The sequence below is a fragment of the Dermacentor andersoni genome, chromosome 1 (assembly GCF_023375885.2).
Source record: "Dermacentor andersoni chromosome 1, qqDerAnde1_hic_scaffold, whole genome shotgun sequence".
NCBI lineage: Eukaryota > Metazoa > Arthropoda > Arachnida > Ixodida > Ixodidae > Dermacentor > Dermacentor andersoni.
The window spans coordinates 214,950,984-214,964,139 of record NC_092814.1 but is presented as its reverse complement, the minus strand read 5'-3'; the positions used below and the strand labels follow the sequence as shown (position 1 = coordinate 214,964,139).

At 45.3% G+C, this 13,156-nt stretch overlaps 1 protein-coding gene across 4 annotated transcripts in view; it reads left to right on the top strand.

Moving 5' to 3' along the window:
* Positions 1-13,156, top strand: part of LOC126548107 (probable phosphorylase b kinase regulatory subunit alpha) — a 111,407-nt gene that overhangs the window by 83,377 nt on the left and 14,874 nt on the right. For 3 of the 4 annotated variants that reach the window (XM_055063175.2, XM_050196216.3, XM_050196218.3), the window contains 3 exons: positions 480-523; positions 12,691-12,855; positions 12,952-13,005. In XM_055063175.2, the coding sequence (XP_054919150.1) occupies positions 480-523; positions 12,691-12,855; positions 12,952-13,005 (263 nt within the window). The remainder of the gene's footprint in view (positions 1-479; positions 524-12,690; positions 12,856-12,951; positions 13,006-13,156) is intronic. The other variant, XM_050196217.3, reaches the window with a different exon arrangement.

Here is a 13,156-nt window from a genome sequence, read left to right as displayed (position 1 = left end):
TAAGGAATTGCAAAGAAGCATGGCTCTGGCATGTTTTCAACAAAAACTAAATGTGTCTACAGTGTCATTTTCATCTGAAAACAAATTTTTATCATAGCGTATCTCAATGAATATGCTAACCAACAAGGTTTTATTCAGGAATGAGTTTATGACACATCGCTGTTTGCCAGTATAGCTACAGCCATACTACGATAGCCAGAGTAATCTGACTATCATAGTATCTCAATTTTACGTCATTCATAAGGTGCTAGAATATTTTAAGAGTTTTTTTTTTTTTTTTTCCTTCAAGATGAATGGCTGCCGTTCTGTATTATACAGGTTATCTCAGGTAATCTTTTTTGCATAGGTGGCTAAGCAGGCCTGCAGTTCCAGGGTTAGTTACAGAGCTGTGTTATCCAAAGCTTGTTCATGTAGATTGGCTGCAAGAAACATTTTAACAATTCTATGTGTTTATTTTAATGATGCATGTATATTTTCAGGCAGCGAAGGTGTTTTTTCAGTCCAAAGCAGCAAAATAAATAAGGTAGGCCCTTTTTACAAATCAATCCATTTGGCATTCTTGTTTCATTAACCAAGCTACCATATCAAAGAATTTGCAGGAATGAAAAGAAGTTCCTGGCCTATCAGGGAAGGAAATAACATTCAGCATGCCTGGCTAACCATATCTATACTCTTTTCCCTATCCAGGCAGTGCACCCTCTTTGACATGAGAGTATTGATTTGCATGGTGCAGCTATAACTTCACAGTCCTTCAAAAGTTTTTGTCTTTTATTATGTGTGTGCTGCTTGGAAACAAGAAATGACTGTGGCTCTATTTTGATGATTGCTTTTGATAATAGCACTCCCATTTTCATGTGAGGTATCATGTAGCACAGCACCTGCATACAGTAATGTACATGTGTTGATGTCACATTTTTAATTTACATTGAATTCAGTGTCAACATTGTGTATGCAATTGAGTAAGCATGTTTGCAAACTTTGGCCTTAAAAGTGGAGTTGGAACATTGCTGCTCAAGTGAACTGTAATTAAATAAGACCATTGTCCCACATTTACAGCACTGATGTGGAAATATTCATAATTTGTAGGAAGTTACATAATGAAGTGAAAAGTAATTTTCTTATATGTTCAAAGCCAAGTCTGAATATTATTAGTTAGCGGAGGGATTGGTGAGCTATATAATTTTATGATATATTGTACACGTGGGCCATCACTGTAAGTGCCGGCACTGCAATTGTTCTTGCATCGAAAGTGTGATCACGTAACAGTGCTTTGCCCTGACAGGAATGCACGCAAAGATTTTATTCTGCTATGTATTTAGGAGGTTTATTTTATTTTGATAGTTCATCAACAGTGCTCCTTGTCATTCAGTGATACTGACTTTCATATTAGAACAGGGAAAAAGTTGCATTAGGCTTTCCAAATGCTTTTTAATGCGCTCATCATGGAATATATACTGGAAAGGCAGGCATTTGTTTTGCTTTTGATCAGATTGTTCATTTAGAATGCAGCGAGAAGACCTGGTCTGTGCAAAAGTAAACTGGTCAGGGATTTTTCTGTAGCCTTAACTAGTTAGAGATCACACCTTGGAATTTCATTATGATAGTAAGTTAAGTTTTCAAAAGTTGTCAGTGTTCCAAATGCGGTTGGGTTACAGTTGCTGATAACATTTGCCATAGTGATAAGAAGAAGCATTTGACACTTTTAAAATAGCTTTTTTACTAGTAGAATAGATAAGGACAGCCTTGACTGCTACCTGACACAATTACTCGCCGCGGTTGCTCAGTGGCTGTGGTGTTAGGCTGCTGAGCACGAGGTCGCGGGATCGAATCCCGGCCACGGCGGCCGCATTTCGATGGGGGCAAAATGCGAAAACACCCGTGTACTTATATTTAGGTGCACGTTAAAGAACCCCAGGTAGTCAAAATTTCCGGAGTCCTCCACTATGGCGTGCCTCATAATCAAAGTGGTTTTGGCACGTAAAACCCCATAATTTAGCTTTTTTACCTGACACAAACATAAGATAAGATTACGTAAAGTTTACCATACAAAAACAAATATATGACCACTCCCCTCCTCACTTCGTAGTTTCTCACTTTCTTCTGTTCTCTTTGGGCATTTTCTTCTCTAAAAACAGAAAATTACACTTATCATGCACTGGGGCACATGTGAATAAAACTTGACTTCATGGCAAGATAAGCTCTTTATGTAGGCTAGCAAAAGTGTGCACTGATCCCAAAGGCTCTGCATTGCGCGGGCGATTAAAATTATGCTGTTACAGAGACTTATCTACCAGCAGTGTTGCTGGTAAGTTAAATAAAAGAGACTTGCTGTATCAAGTTGTACAGGTAATGAAGGTGCAATTCGTGAACGTGTACGGTCACCGATAACTATCTGACTCATCGGAACGATGCGACACAGGCTTGTGAGCACATTGTTCACGAGAAAGTGAAAAATAAAATAAAGCGTACCAGTAAATTCTGAGTATCTATGACAAGATTTCTTCATATGTTCAAACCAATTAAAGGCCTTCAATTTACGAGATATGATGCTCTGCCGCGTGCATGATTGACTGCATTAGTTGTGTATGTCTCGCTTCACACATTTGACAGCTTCGCTCTTGCAAATGTAACTTGTTATTTTGTACATGTATATGCGCGCTTTAAAATTTGCCACCTGGATTTAATGACCATTGAGCTTCTGTAAAAGCTGCCATGCTTTCTATTTCTACGATAGTATGTGGAGCAAAATCTGACCCACATCAGCAATGAGAAACACTGTATACTCTCATACAGCACATAAAACCTTAAAGGGACACTAAAGGCAAATACTAAGTCAATGTGGACTGTTGAAATACCATCGCAGAAACCTCGAAACGCTTGTTTCGTGCCAAGAAAAGACTTTGCGATAAAATTGCATCTGAAGGGTCCAAATACCTTTTTCTAAATTCAAATCTCCCGCCACCCAAAAGGGGGAGTGGTGACGTTGCATATGCCATCACCATGCTTTGCTGTCGTCGGTGAGAAAAACGGCGCCCGACAGATGCCGGTACCAAGCCAAGACAGCGGTGGATTCGCTGCTGCAGCTGCTTTTCAGCTTTGCAGCTTTGCAGCTGCATAGACCATTCGGGCATCCTGCGACATTACAGGGAAGTTGAATTCTGTGCTACTTGCAGTTTGTGCGAGTTTTGCGAGCCTGCAAAACTAGTGCAGCACTACTCAATAATGAAACTACTGAAATGCAAAAGCGTGGAGGGCGCGGAGTCAAACAAAAACAAAACCTTTCGACTGCCCGCATCGTTGTCAAGGGTAATTAATGAGGTATTTTTTCTAAAGATGGCATAGAACTGAGTAAGCAGCATTTTATTTCCTCCTATAATACAACACAAGGATGTTTTTTGCAACGAGTGATTGATTACTAGCGACATAATTTAACTGAGAAGTTCTTTCGTCATCAGGCAAGTACTTGAACGTCCCGGGGAGTCTCTAATCATGTCCTGCATTTACCTCAATTTTTCCATTATTAAGGCTCTGTTCGCAATAATATTGATGCCTTAGAGATTCTCAAGCACTAATCTGTCACTTTAGCTTGACCTAATATTTGCCTTTAGTGTCCCTTTAAAATCAGAACAAAGAACAAACACTATCATAAAACTACTTCAACCGAAATTCCACAGCAGCACAAAGAAAAAACAATGCATGCGATGGCGCCTACGCAGACGCTCCGACACACGATCCAACTTTACACATCATCCCGGCGTTTACAGCTGGCAGTGCCATGGTATAGTCCTCGCCCCCAATATCTAAAATGGTAAATGAAGCAGGGTTGCCTCAGGTAAGAAAATAAGACATCTCCAAGGCCAAAATAATCTTTCTGAAAAGTGTCTTTTACTTTTATTATAGAATGCTTGTACAAATCTAGCCTCATTATAACGAAGTCTCATCTGACACAAAAATACTTTCGTTATGTCTGATAATTCCTTAAAAGCATATTGTTATGCTAAAGCTACAGCAAGGATGAAAGAAGAGGAGAACAAAGTGCACTTGTCTTTGCAGCAGCTCGGTGTCGGCGCGGCCCCTTTTCATCAATTCATCTTTAAATAAACGCACCCCATCGTAACAGTTTTGGTGGACGGTGTGGGGTAAAACAATGGCGCCCCCGAAGAATGACGACGAACCGCCCGTAGAAGCGCAATCCGTGGAACTTCGCTGACGTCGCCGAATTGCGGGTCTGCCACCACAGATGGCTTCCGACGGCGACAACCCGCCACCTTCTTCCAGCTACCCATGGCAGCCCTACATCGAACCGCAAACCTTTGCTGGAAAAAGACGTGGACAGATGGCTCAGCTTTTACCAACGCACAAGTCAGTTCAATGGCAGGAATGCCACCGCCCAGTTTAACAATGTTGCCTTCTTCCTCAAGGGAACCGCGTCTGTGTGGCTTGAAAAACACAAAGAAAGCATGACAATGTAGGAAAAGTTCGTAGACAAAATCGGAAAGTGCTATGGAGATCCGGCAGCTGAAAAAAAACGTGCAGAGCAAACCCTTATGCAATGAGCCCAAGTTCCCGGCGAAACCTGCACGATGTACATTAAGGAAGTGCTGAAGTTGTGCAAGGCCCTGGACCCTCAGGTGACAGAAAGAGGACAAAGTTGGTCATCTTTTAAAAGGGATCGCCACGGACGTGTACCAGTTCCTCATTGGAAAAGATAGTCTGGACTCTGTAAGCGACGTCATTCGGCACTGCCGTACATTTGAAGCCTTGAAAGCTCGGCGTATCATACCGAAATTCGGCCACCTGGGCAACGTAACTAACGTCGCCAGTGTTGACGTGGTCCCAGCTCCATCCGACCTTGCGTCAATTATTCGGCAAGTGGTACGCGAAGAGCTTGATAGACATGAGGCGGCTTCCCTCTCGACTCCACGGGCTCGAGAGCCCTTTTCTCATTGCGACTTTGGTGAGACGTCCATCACTGCCACCTCCATAGACGCCTACAACTTTGCTCCTCGTTCAAGAGCACCAAACCCTACTATGAACGCGCATCCCAGTTATCAGTTCCACAATGGTTACTCACCCAGACCACCTGCAGTTTCTCAAGAGTGGGACAGCCATGCCAGTTATTCTGCTACTGACAATTTCAGTGTGTCTCGTGAGCGCCCCATCTGCTTCCAATGCGGTATTCGCAGTCACGTCGCCAGATTTTGTCCTCATCGCCGTCGCACGTCACCACCGTCCTACGAGCGACCGCGCACTTTTGATCGGCGTAGCAATTGGTACAGCGGCGGGACACGCTGGCCTTCTGACACCGATAGCAGGACAAACCACCAGGCGAATTATCATAGTGATTCACCAGCTTATGTGTGGAGCTTGATGCCTCCGCCTTCACGCCAGCACAGGTCTCCATCTCCGTGGCGACGTCTCACATCACCGCCGCCAGGAAACTAGGCGGCGCGACCAATGGAGGTGAGGTCACCAGTCATCATCAACTACACGCCCCTATGCCTCCGCCAATCACCATGTGTCATAACAAGATTCGTGTTTTAGTGGACAATGTTGCTACGTTGGCCTTAGTGGACACAGGAGCGAGTCTCTCCATTATCAGCCTGGATTTCAAAACCTGACTAGGCCGTAAAGTGATGTTTCGCTGGGATAACGCTAATGTATTTCGTGCTGTGAGTGGAGAGTTGCTTCGAACTATTGGAGTGTGCACTGCGAATGTTTATTTCTCCGATAACATGTATCAAGCTGAATTTCCAGTGCTTGCTCAATCTACTCACAACGTAATTCTTTGCCTCGATTTCCTACAACAGTGCGGTGCCACTGTTGACTGCGGTACTGGCAAGCTTTTCCCATCTCCTCTTGCCAACCAACCTGCTACCTGTTCAGGCACACTCGCCATCGTTGAAGATGCTGTCTTACCAGCACGTTCCTTATCCAGAGTTCGAGTTACTGCTTGCGGTGTCTACGCCGATACATTTGATGCAATAATTGAGCCTGTGCCTTCGATGGTTGTGAAGAAAAGTGTGCTCGTACCTCGATGCGTCCTCTCTGTGGCCTGCAGAACAACTACACTGTGGGTGTCAAATTTAGCCTCCCAGTCTGTTGTGCTACCCAGCGGTATTCGACTTGCCTCTTTTGAAGTGGATGTCAGTCTCAGCATAGGTGCTTTAAATGATGACACGTCACACGAATCCCAAGAGCACAGGGCTGGCCCCAGTGTCCCTGAAGACTCGTTGCGTTTTTTAAAAATGATCAACAAGTCACTGTCTTCAGAGAAGTGTCAAGCCCTGGTCAGCGTCCTTAGGAAGCATGCGTCATTATCTGATTTCGCACAGAACGCTAACAAAGTTCGCATTCCAACTACGCGGGCTCGCCACAGGATCGACACGGGGTTCGCGCATGCCATCAGGCGGAAGTCTTACTGCGTGTCCGCGTCAGAGCGCAAGATCATCGCTCAACAGGTCTACAACATGCTAGCTAAGATCGTCATTCAAGATTCCTCTAGTCCTTAGGCTGCGCTGGTCATCCTTGTGAACAAGAAAGATGGGTCCTGGAGGTTTTGTGTTGACTACCGGCGTCTCCATTTTGTGACAAAAAAAGATGTGTATCCACTTTACTGGATCGATGACATTATCGACTGCCTCATTTCGCATCCTACTTTTCATCTGTGGACCTTCGATCGAGCTACTGGTAGATACCCATGCATTCAGCTGACAAAGAGCAAACCGCATTGTGACCCCAGACAGCTTGTTTGAATTCAACGTCATGTCGTTTGGTTTGTGCGACGCGCCTGCAACATTTGAAAGGGTTATAGACACGGTACTGCGCAGCCTGAAAGGGGAGGTTCGTTTATGTTATCTAGACAACGTCATAATTTTTGGCCGCACTTTTGCAGAGCACAACCATCGACTGGACGTTGTTCTGGCGTGCCTTGAACAAGCTGCCCTTACCCTCAACTCCAAGAAATGTCACTTTGGCCAATGAGAGGCACTAGTACTTGGACATCTAGTGGACAAATGGGGTGTGACCAGACCCACAGAAGGTCGCTGCAGTTAGCGGCTTTAAACAACCGCAGTCACAACGTGAGCTGAGAAGCTTCTTGGGTCTTTGCTCTTACTTCCGACGTTTTGTGCCCAACTTTTCCGATACTGCCTACTTTTGACTTACTGCTGTGCAAGATAAGCCTTTCACCTGGACAGCAGATTGTGATTCCTCGTTTTGTCAACTGAAGTTCCTGCTCTCTTCCGGACCCATACTTCGCCATTTGGACCCCTCTGCCACAACAGAATTGCACACCGATGCAAGTGGAATCGGCCTCGGCGCCATCCTCGTCCAGCGTTTTGGTGACACCGAGCATGCCATTGCCTATGCCAGCCATTCGTTGAGCAAGGCCGAACAGAATTACACCATCACTGAGCAAGAGTGTCTTGCTGTCATCTTTCCAGTCCTGAAGTTCCACCCATATCTCTACGGGCACCGCTTCACAATCATTACTGGTCACCATTCACTATTTTGGTTGGTTGGTCTCCCGCGTCCCGTCTGGCTGCCTTGCTCGATGAGCGCTAGGTTTGCAGGAATTTGACTTTGCAGTCCATTGCAAGAGTGGCCGACATCATGCGGATGCCGACTGTCTTTCGAGGCTCCCTCTACCAACAAGTGCATGTGACGCCGACAATTTCGATGAGTTTCTGGCCCCCATGGACGACATTCTTTTTCACGACCTGGCAACTTTCCGGGAAAAGCAGCATAGAGACCGCAGCCTGGATGCCCTCATTGCTTCAGCTGCTCAACCAACAGGTAACAATGGCTTTGTCATCCAAGATGGCCTGTTCTACAAGAAGAATTATGCAGCTGATGGTGCCCACCTCCTCTAAGTGGTCCCTAAGAATTTGAGAACCCACGTGCTCCGTGCTATGCACGATGACTCGACTGCTGGGCACCTGGGTTTCACCAGAACATGCCACCGCATTCAGGGCCGATTCTACTGGACTAGTATGCGACGGGATATAGCATGTGGCCAGTTGTAACAAGTGCCAGCAATTCAAGTACCCTAATACTGCTCTAGTCGGACTCCTTCACTCTGTGGCGCCACTGTGATCTCCTTTCGAAATGGTTGGAGTGGATCTTCTCGGCCCATTCCTGCGCTCAACAAATGACAACCATTGGATTATAGTCTGTGTCGACCATCTGACGTGTTATGCTGAAACCGCAGTGATGCCAACGGCCATGGCTCTTGATATTTTGAGCTTCCTCCTGTCTTCCGTTATACTGTGTCATGGACCTCCTCGTGTTATTGTGAGTGATTCTGGTCGCCAGTTCATGGCCGACGTAGTCGAAAAGCTGTTGTGTCTCTGTGCTTGCCAGTTTCGCCATGCGACCCCGTATCACCCATAGACAAATGGTTTTGTCGAGCGCACTTACAGAACATTTATCAACTTGCTTGCGATGTACGTCGATTGCAGGCACAAAAATTGCCATGACGTCTTGCCTTTTATCACGTACGCCTACAACACTGCAAAGCATGAAACTACCGGCTACAGTCCTTTCTATCTACTTTATGTCAGACCACCCCGCAGCTTCCTTGACACCATTCGACCTTTTACTCCTTGTGCGGACTCTTTTATTGCCCAGACTCTCTGCCACCCTGAGGAAGCATGCCGCGTAGCTCTGCTGTGTACGTTGACATCCCAGGACCACCCTAAGATCAGCTACGATTCACGACATAAGAATGTGTTGTACGACAAAGGGGACATAGTATGGCTTTGGACACCACTTCGCAAGCGCGGCCTGTGCCAGAAGTTTCTGGCCCGTTACACCGGGCCTTTCATCATCATCAATCACCTAAGTGATGTGACCTATTCGATTGCTCATCTCGTTTCTAATGGCCACCGGTCTAAGAAGACGCAGCTTGTTTACGTCACCTGCCTGAAACGCTGTCATCCCCGTGACTCCGAGTGGACGTAACAGTTACTCGCCCAGCGGGCTTCATCTGTGAAGGGAGGAGTGTTACGCTAAAGCTACAGCAAGGACAAAAGAAGAGGAGAACGAAGTGCGTTTGTCTTTGCAGCAGCTCGGTGTCGGTGGTGGCGTAGAGGTAGAACACCCGCCTCGCGTGCAAGAGGTCCGTGGTTCGAATCCCGGTGCCGCGCAATTTTCCACCGGATTAAAAAAAAAAAAAAAAAAATCCGCGTGTTGATAAAATTGCATAAACAGGCCTGGAGTGTGGCCTGATGCCGGTGACCAGAACCGGTAACACACTCCCTCACCAGAGCAGGATTGGCCACCCTGGTGCAGTACTTGGCCACAACCTCCTATATGAACACAACAATCAAACCCCGGCCCTCAGTCCCCAGCAGCTGCGAACTGACCACGGCGGCGGTCAGACCTGCGACGCTGCAGAGGGTGCTAAGAATCCCTGGCTCCGGACAGGCCGCCATTGGAATATGAACCTGGCAACGTTTAACGCAAGAACATTATCTAGTGAGGCGAGTCTAGCAGTGCTATTGGAAGAATTAGAGGGCAGTAAATGGGATATAATAGGGCTCAGTGAAGTTAGGAGGCCAAAAGAAGCATATACAGTGTTAAGGAGCGGGCACGTCCTGTGCTACCGGGGCTTAGCGGAGAGACGAGAACTAGGAGTCGGATTCCTGATTAATAAGAATATAGCTGGTAACATACAGGAATTCTATAGCATTAACGAGAGGGTGGCATGTCTTGTTGTGAAACTTAATAAGAGGTACAAAATGAAGGTTGTACAGGTCTACGCCCCTACATCCAGTCATGATGACCAGGAAGTCGAAAGCTTCTACGAAGACGTGGAATCGGCGATGGGTAGAGTGAAAAGAAAATACACTATACTGATGGGCGATTTCAATGCCAAGGTAGGCAAGAAGCATGCTGGAGACAAGGCAGTGGGGGAATATGGCATAGGCACTAGGAATAGCAGGGGGGAGGCATTAGTAGAGTTTGCAGAACAGAATAATATGAGGATAATGAATACCTTCTTCCGCAAGCGGAATAACCGAAAGTGGACATGGAGGAGCCCGAACGGCGAGACTAGAAATGAAATAGATTTCATACTCTGCGCTAGCCCTGGCATCATACAAGATGTGGACGTGCTCGGTAAGGTGCGCTGCAGTGACCACAGGATGGTAAGAACTCGAATTAGCCTAGACCTGAGGAGGGAACGGAGGAAACTGGTACATAAGAAGCCGATCAATGAGTTAGCGCTAAGAGGGAAAATAGAGGAATTCCAGATCAAGCTACAGAACAGGTATTCGGCTTTAAGTCACGAAGAGGACCTTAGTGTTGAATTAATGAACGACAATCTTGTGGGCATCATTAAGGAGTGTGCAATAGAAGTCGGTGGTAACTCCGTTAGACAGGATACCAGTAAGCTATCGCAGGAGACGAAAGATCTGATCAAGAAACGCCAATGTATGAAAGCCTCTAACCCTACAGCTAGAATAGAACTGGCAGAACTTTCGAAGTTAATCAACAAGCGTAAGACAGCTGACATAAGGAAGTATAACATGGATAGAATTGAACAAGCTCTCAGGAACGGAGGAAGCCTAAAAGCAGTGAAGAAGAAACTAGGAATTGGCAAGAATCAGATGTATGCGCTAAGAGACAAAGCCGGCAATATCATTACTAATATGGATGAGATAGTTCAAGTGGCTGAGGAGTTCTATAGAGATTTATACAGTACGAGTGGCACCCACGATGATAATGGAAGAGAGAATAATCTAGAGGAATTCGATATCCCAGAAGTAACGCCGGAAGAAGTAAAGAAAGCCTTGGGAGCTATACAAAGGGGGAAGGCAGCTGGGGAGGATCAGGTAACAGGAGATTTGCTGAAGGATGGTGGGCAGATTGTTCTAGAAAAACTGGCCACCCTGTATACACAATGCCTCAAGACCTCGAGCGTACCGGAATCTTGGAAGAACGCTAACATAATCCTAATCCATAAGAAAGGCGACGCCAAAGACTTGAAAAATTATAGACCGATCAGCTTACTGTCCGTTGCCTACAAAGTATTTACTAAGGTAATTGCAAATAGAATCAGGAACACCTTAGACTTCCGTCAACCAAAGGACCAGGCAGGATTCCGTAAAGGCTACTCAACAATAGATCATATTCACACTATCAATCAGGTGATAGAGAAATGTGCGGAATATAACCAACCATTATATATAGCTTTCATTGATTACGAGAAAGCGTTTGATTCAGTCGAAACCTCAGCAGTCATGGAGGCATTGCGGAATCAGGGTGTAGACGAGCCGTATGTAAAAATACTGAAAGATATCTATAGCGGCTCCACAGCCACTGTACTCCTCCATAAAGAAAGCAACAAAATCCCAATAAAGAAAGGCGTCAGGCAGGGAGATACGATCTCTCCAATGCTATTCACAGCGTGTTTACAGGAGGTATTCAGAGACCTGGATTGGGAAGAATTGGGGATAAGAGTAAATGGAGAATACCTTAGTAACTTGCGCTTCGCTGATGATATTGCCTTGCTTAGTAACTCAGGGGACCAACTGCAATGCATGCTCACTGATCTGGAGAGGCAGAGCAGAAGGGTGGGACTAAAAATGAATCTGCAGAAAACTAAAGTAATGTTTAACAGTCTCGGAAGGGAACAGCAGTTTACGATAGGTAGCGAGGCACTGGAAGTGGTAAGAGAATATATCTACTTAGGACAGGTAGTGACTGCTGATCCAGATCATGAGAGTGAAGTAATCAGAAGAATAAGAATGGGCTGGGGTGCGTTTGGCAGGCATTCGCAGATCATGAACAGCAGGTTGCCATTATCCCTCAAGAGAAAAGTGTATAACAGCTGTGTCTTACCAGTACTCACGTACGGGGCAGAAACCTGGAGGCTTACGAAAAGGGTTCTACTTAAATTGAGGACGACGCAACGAGCTATGGAAAGAAGAATGATAGGTGTAACGTTAAGGGATAAGAAAAGAGCAGATTGGGTGAGGGAACAAACGCGCGTTAATGACATCTTAGTTGAAATCAAGAAAAAGAAATGGGCATGGGCAGGACATGTAATGAGGAGGGAAGATAATCGATGGTCATTAAGGGTTACGGACTGGATTCCGAGGGAAGGGAAGCGTAGCAGGGGGCGACAGAAAGTTAGGTGGGCAGATGAGATTAGGAAGTTTGGAGGGTCAACATGGCCACAATTAGTACATGACCGGGGTAGTTGGAGAAGTATGGGAGAGGCCTTTGCCCTGCAGTGGGCGTAATCAGGCTGATGATGATGATGATGGTGTCGGCGCGGCCCCTTTTCATCAATTCATCTTTAAATAAATGCACCCCATTGTAACAGTATATATTCATTACATACTGATATTGCTGAGGAACATTTTAGATTTACTTTGTTATATCCTAGTTTGTAATATTGATTTCTGACCGTTATTAATATCTGAATGCCACAGGTTTATGAAGCATCCTTAAAGAGTACTTCATTGTACTTTGAGAACTTGGTCCACGAGAGTGCAGACTCAGTGGACAGGCATACATAATGCTTGTTTGTAAATATCAGCTTTCATGCTTTCATTATGTCAGTCTAACCAGTTGAAAGTCAGTGCTCTTAATTGCCATTCTTTAATAATTGCATAGCTGGTTTACAGGTTTCCTTTCTATTTTTTCATTTTCTTTATTTCTTTATTTAATTTTTTTCAGCAGGCCCTGCAGCATACGATGAGAGACAGTATTGTCACAAGTACAAAGAAGCAGGATGAAACTTTTGATCGCCAAGGTCAGTGGATCCGCAGACGAAGACTGGATGGTGCACTTAATAGAGTGCCAATGGGCTTTTACCCAAGAGCCTGGAAGTTGCTTGAGAGGGTGAGCACATTGCAGGCACTTGTGGTGCATCTTTGTTAGGTTTTTCAGTTGAAACATTAATCTTGTAAGTATTGAATTTTCACATTTTTCTTGCAGTGTGTAGGCCTCTCTATAGAAGGTAAAGTACTCTCTCAGCACCTGACAAAGGAGGTTTGTAAAATTTCATTCCTTACTATTTCTCATGCTTCTTCCAGTTCTTACTACTTCAGCATAAGTGGATTCATTGCTGAATCTACAGATTTGTTAAAGCCTGCCCCAGATGCATGATGATGTGCAGTTAATTGGCTGTCACACACAGGCC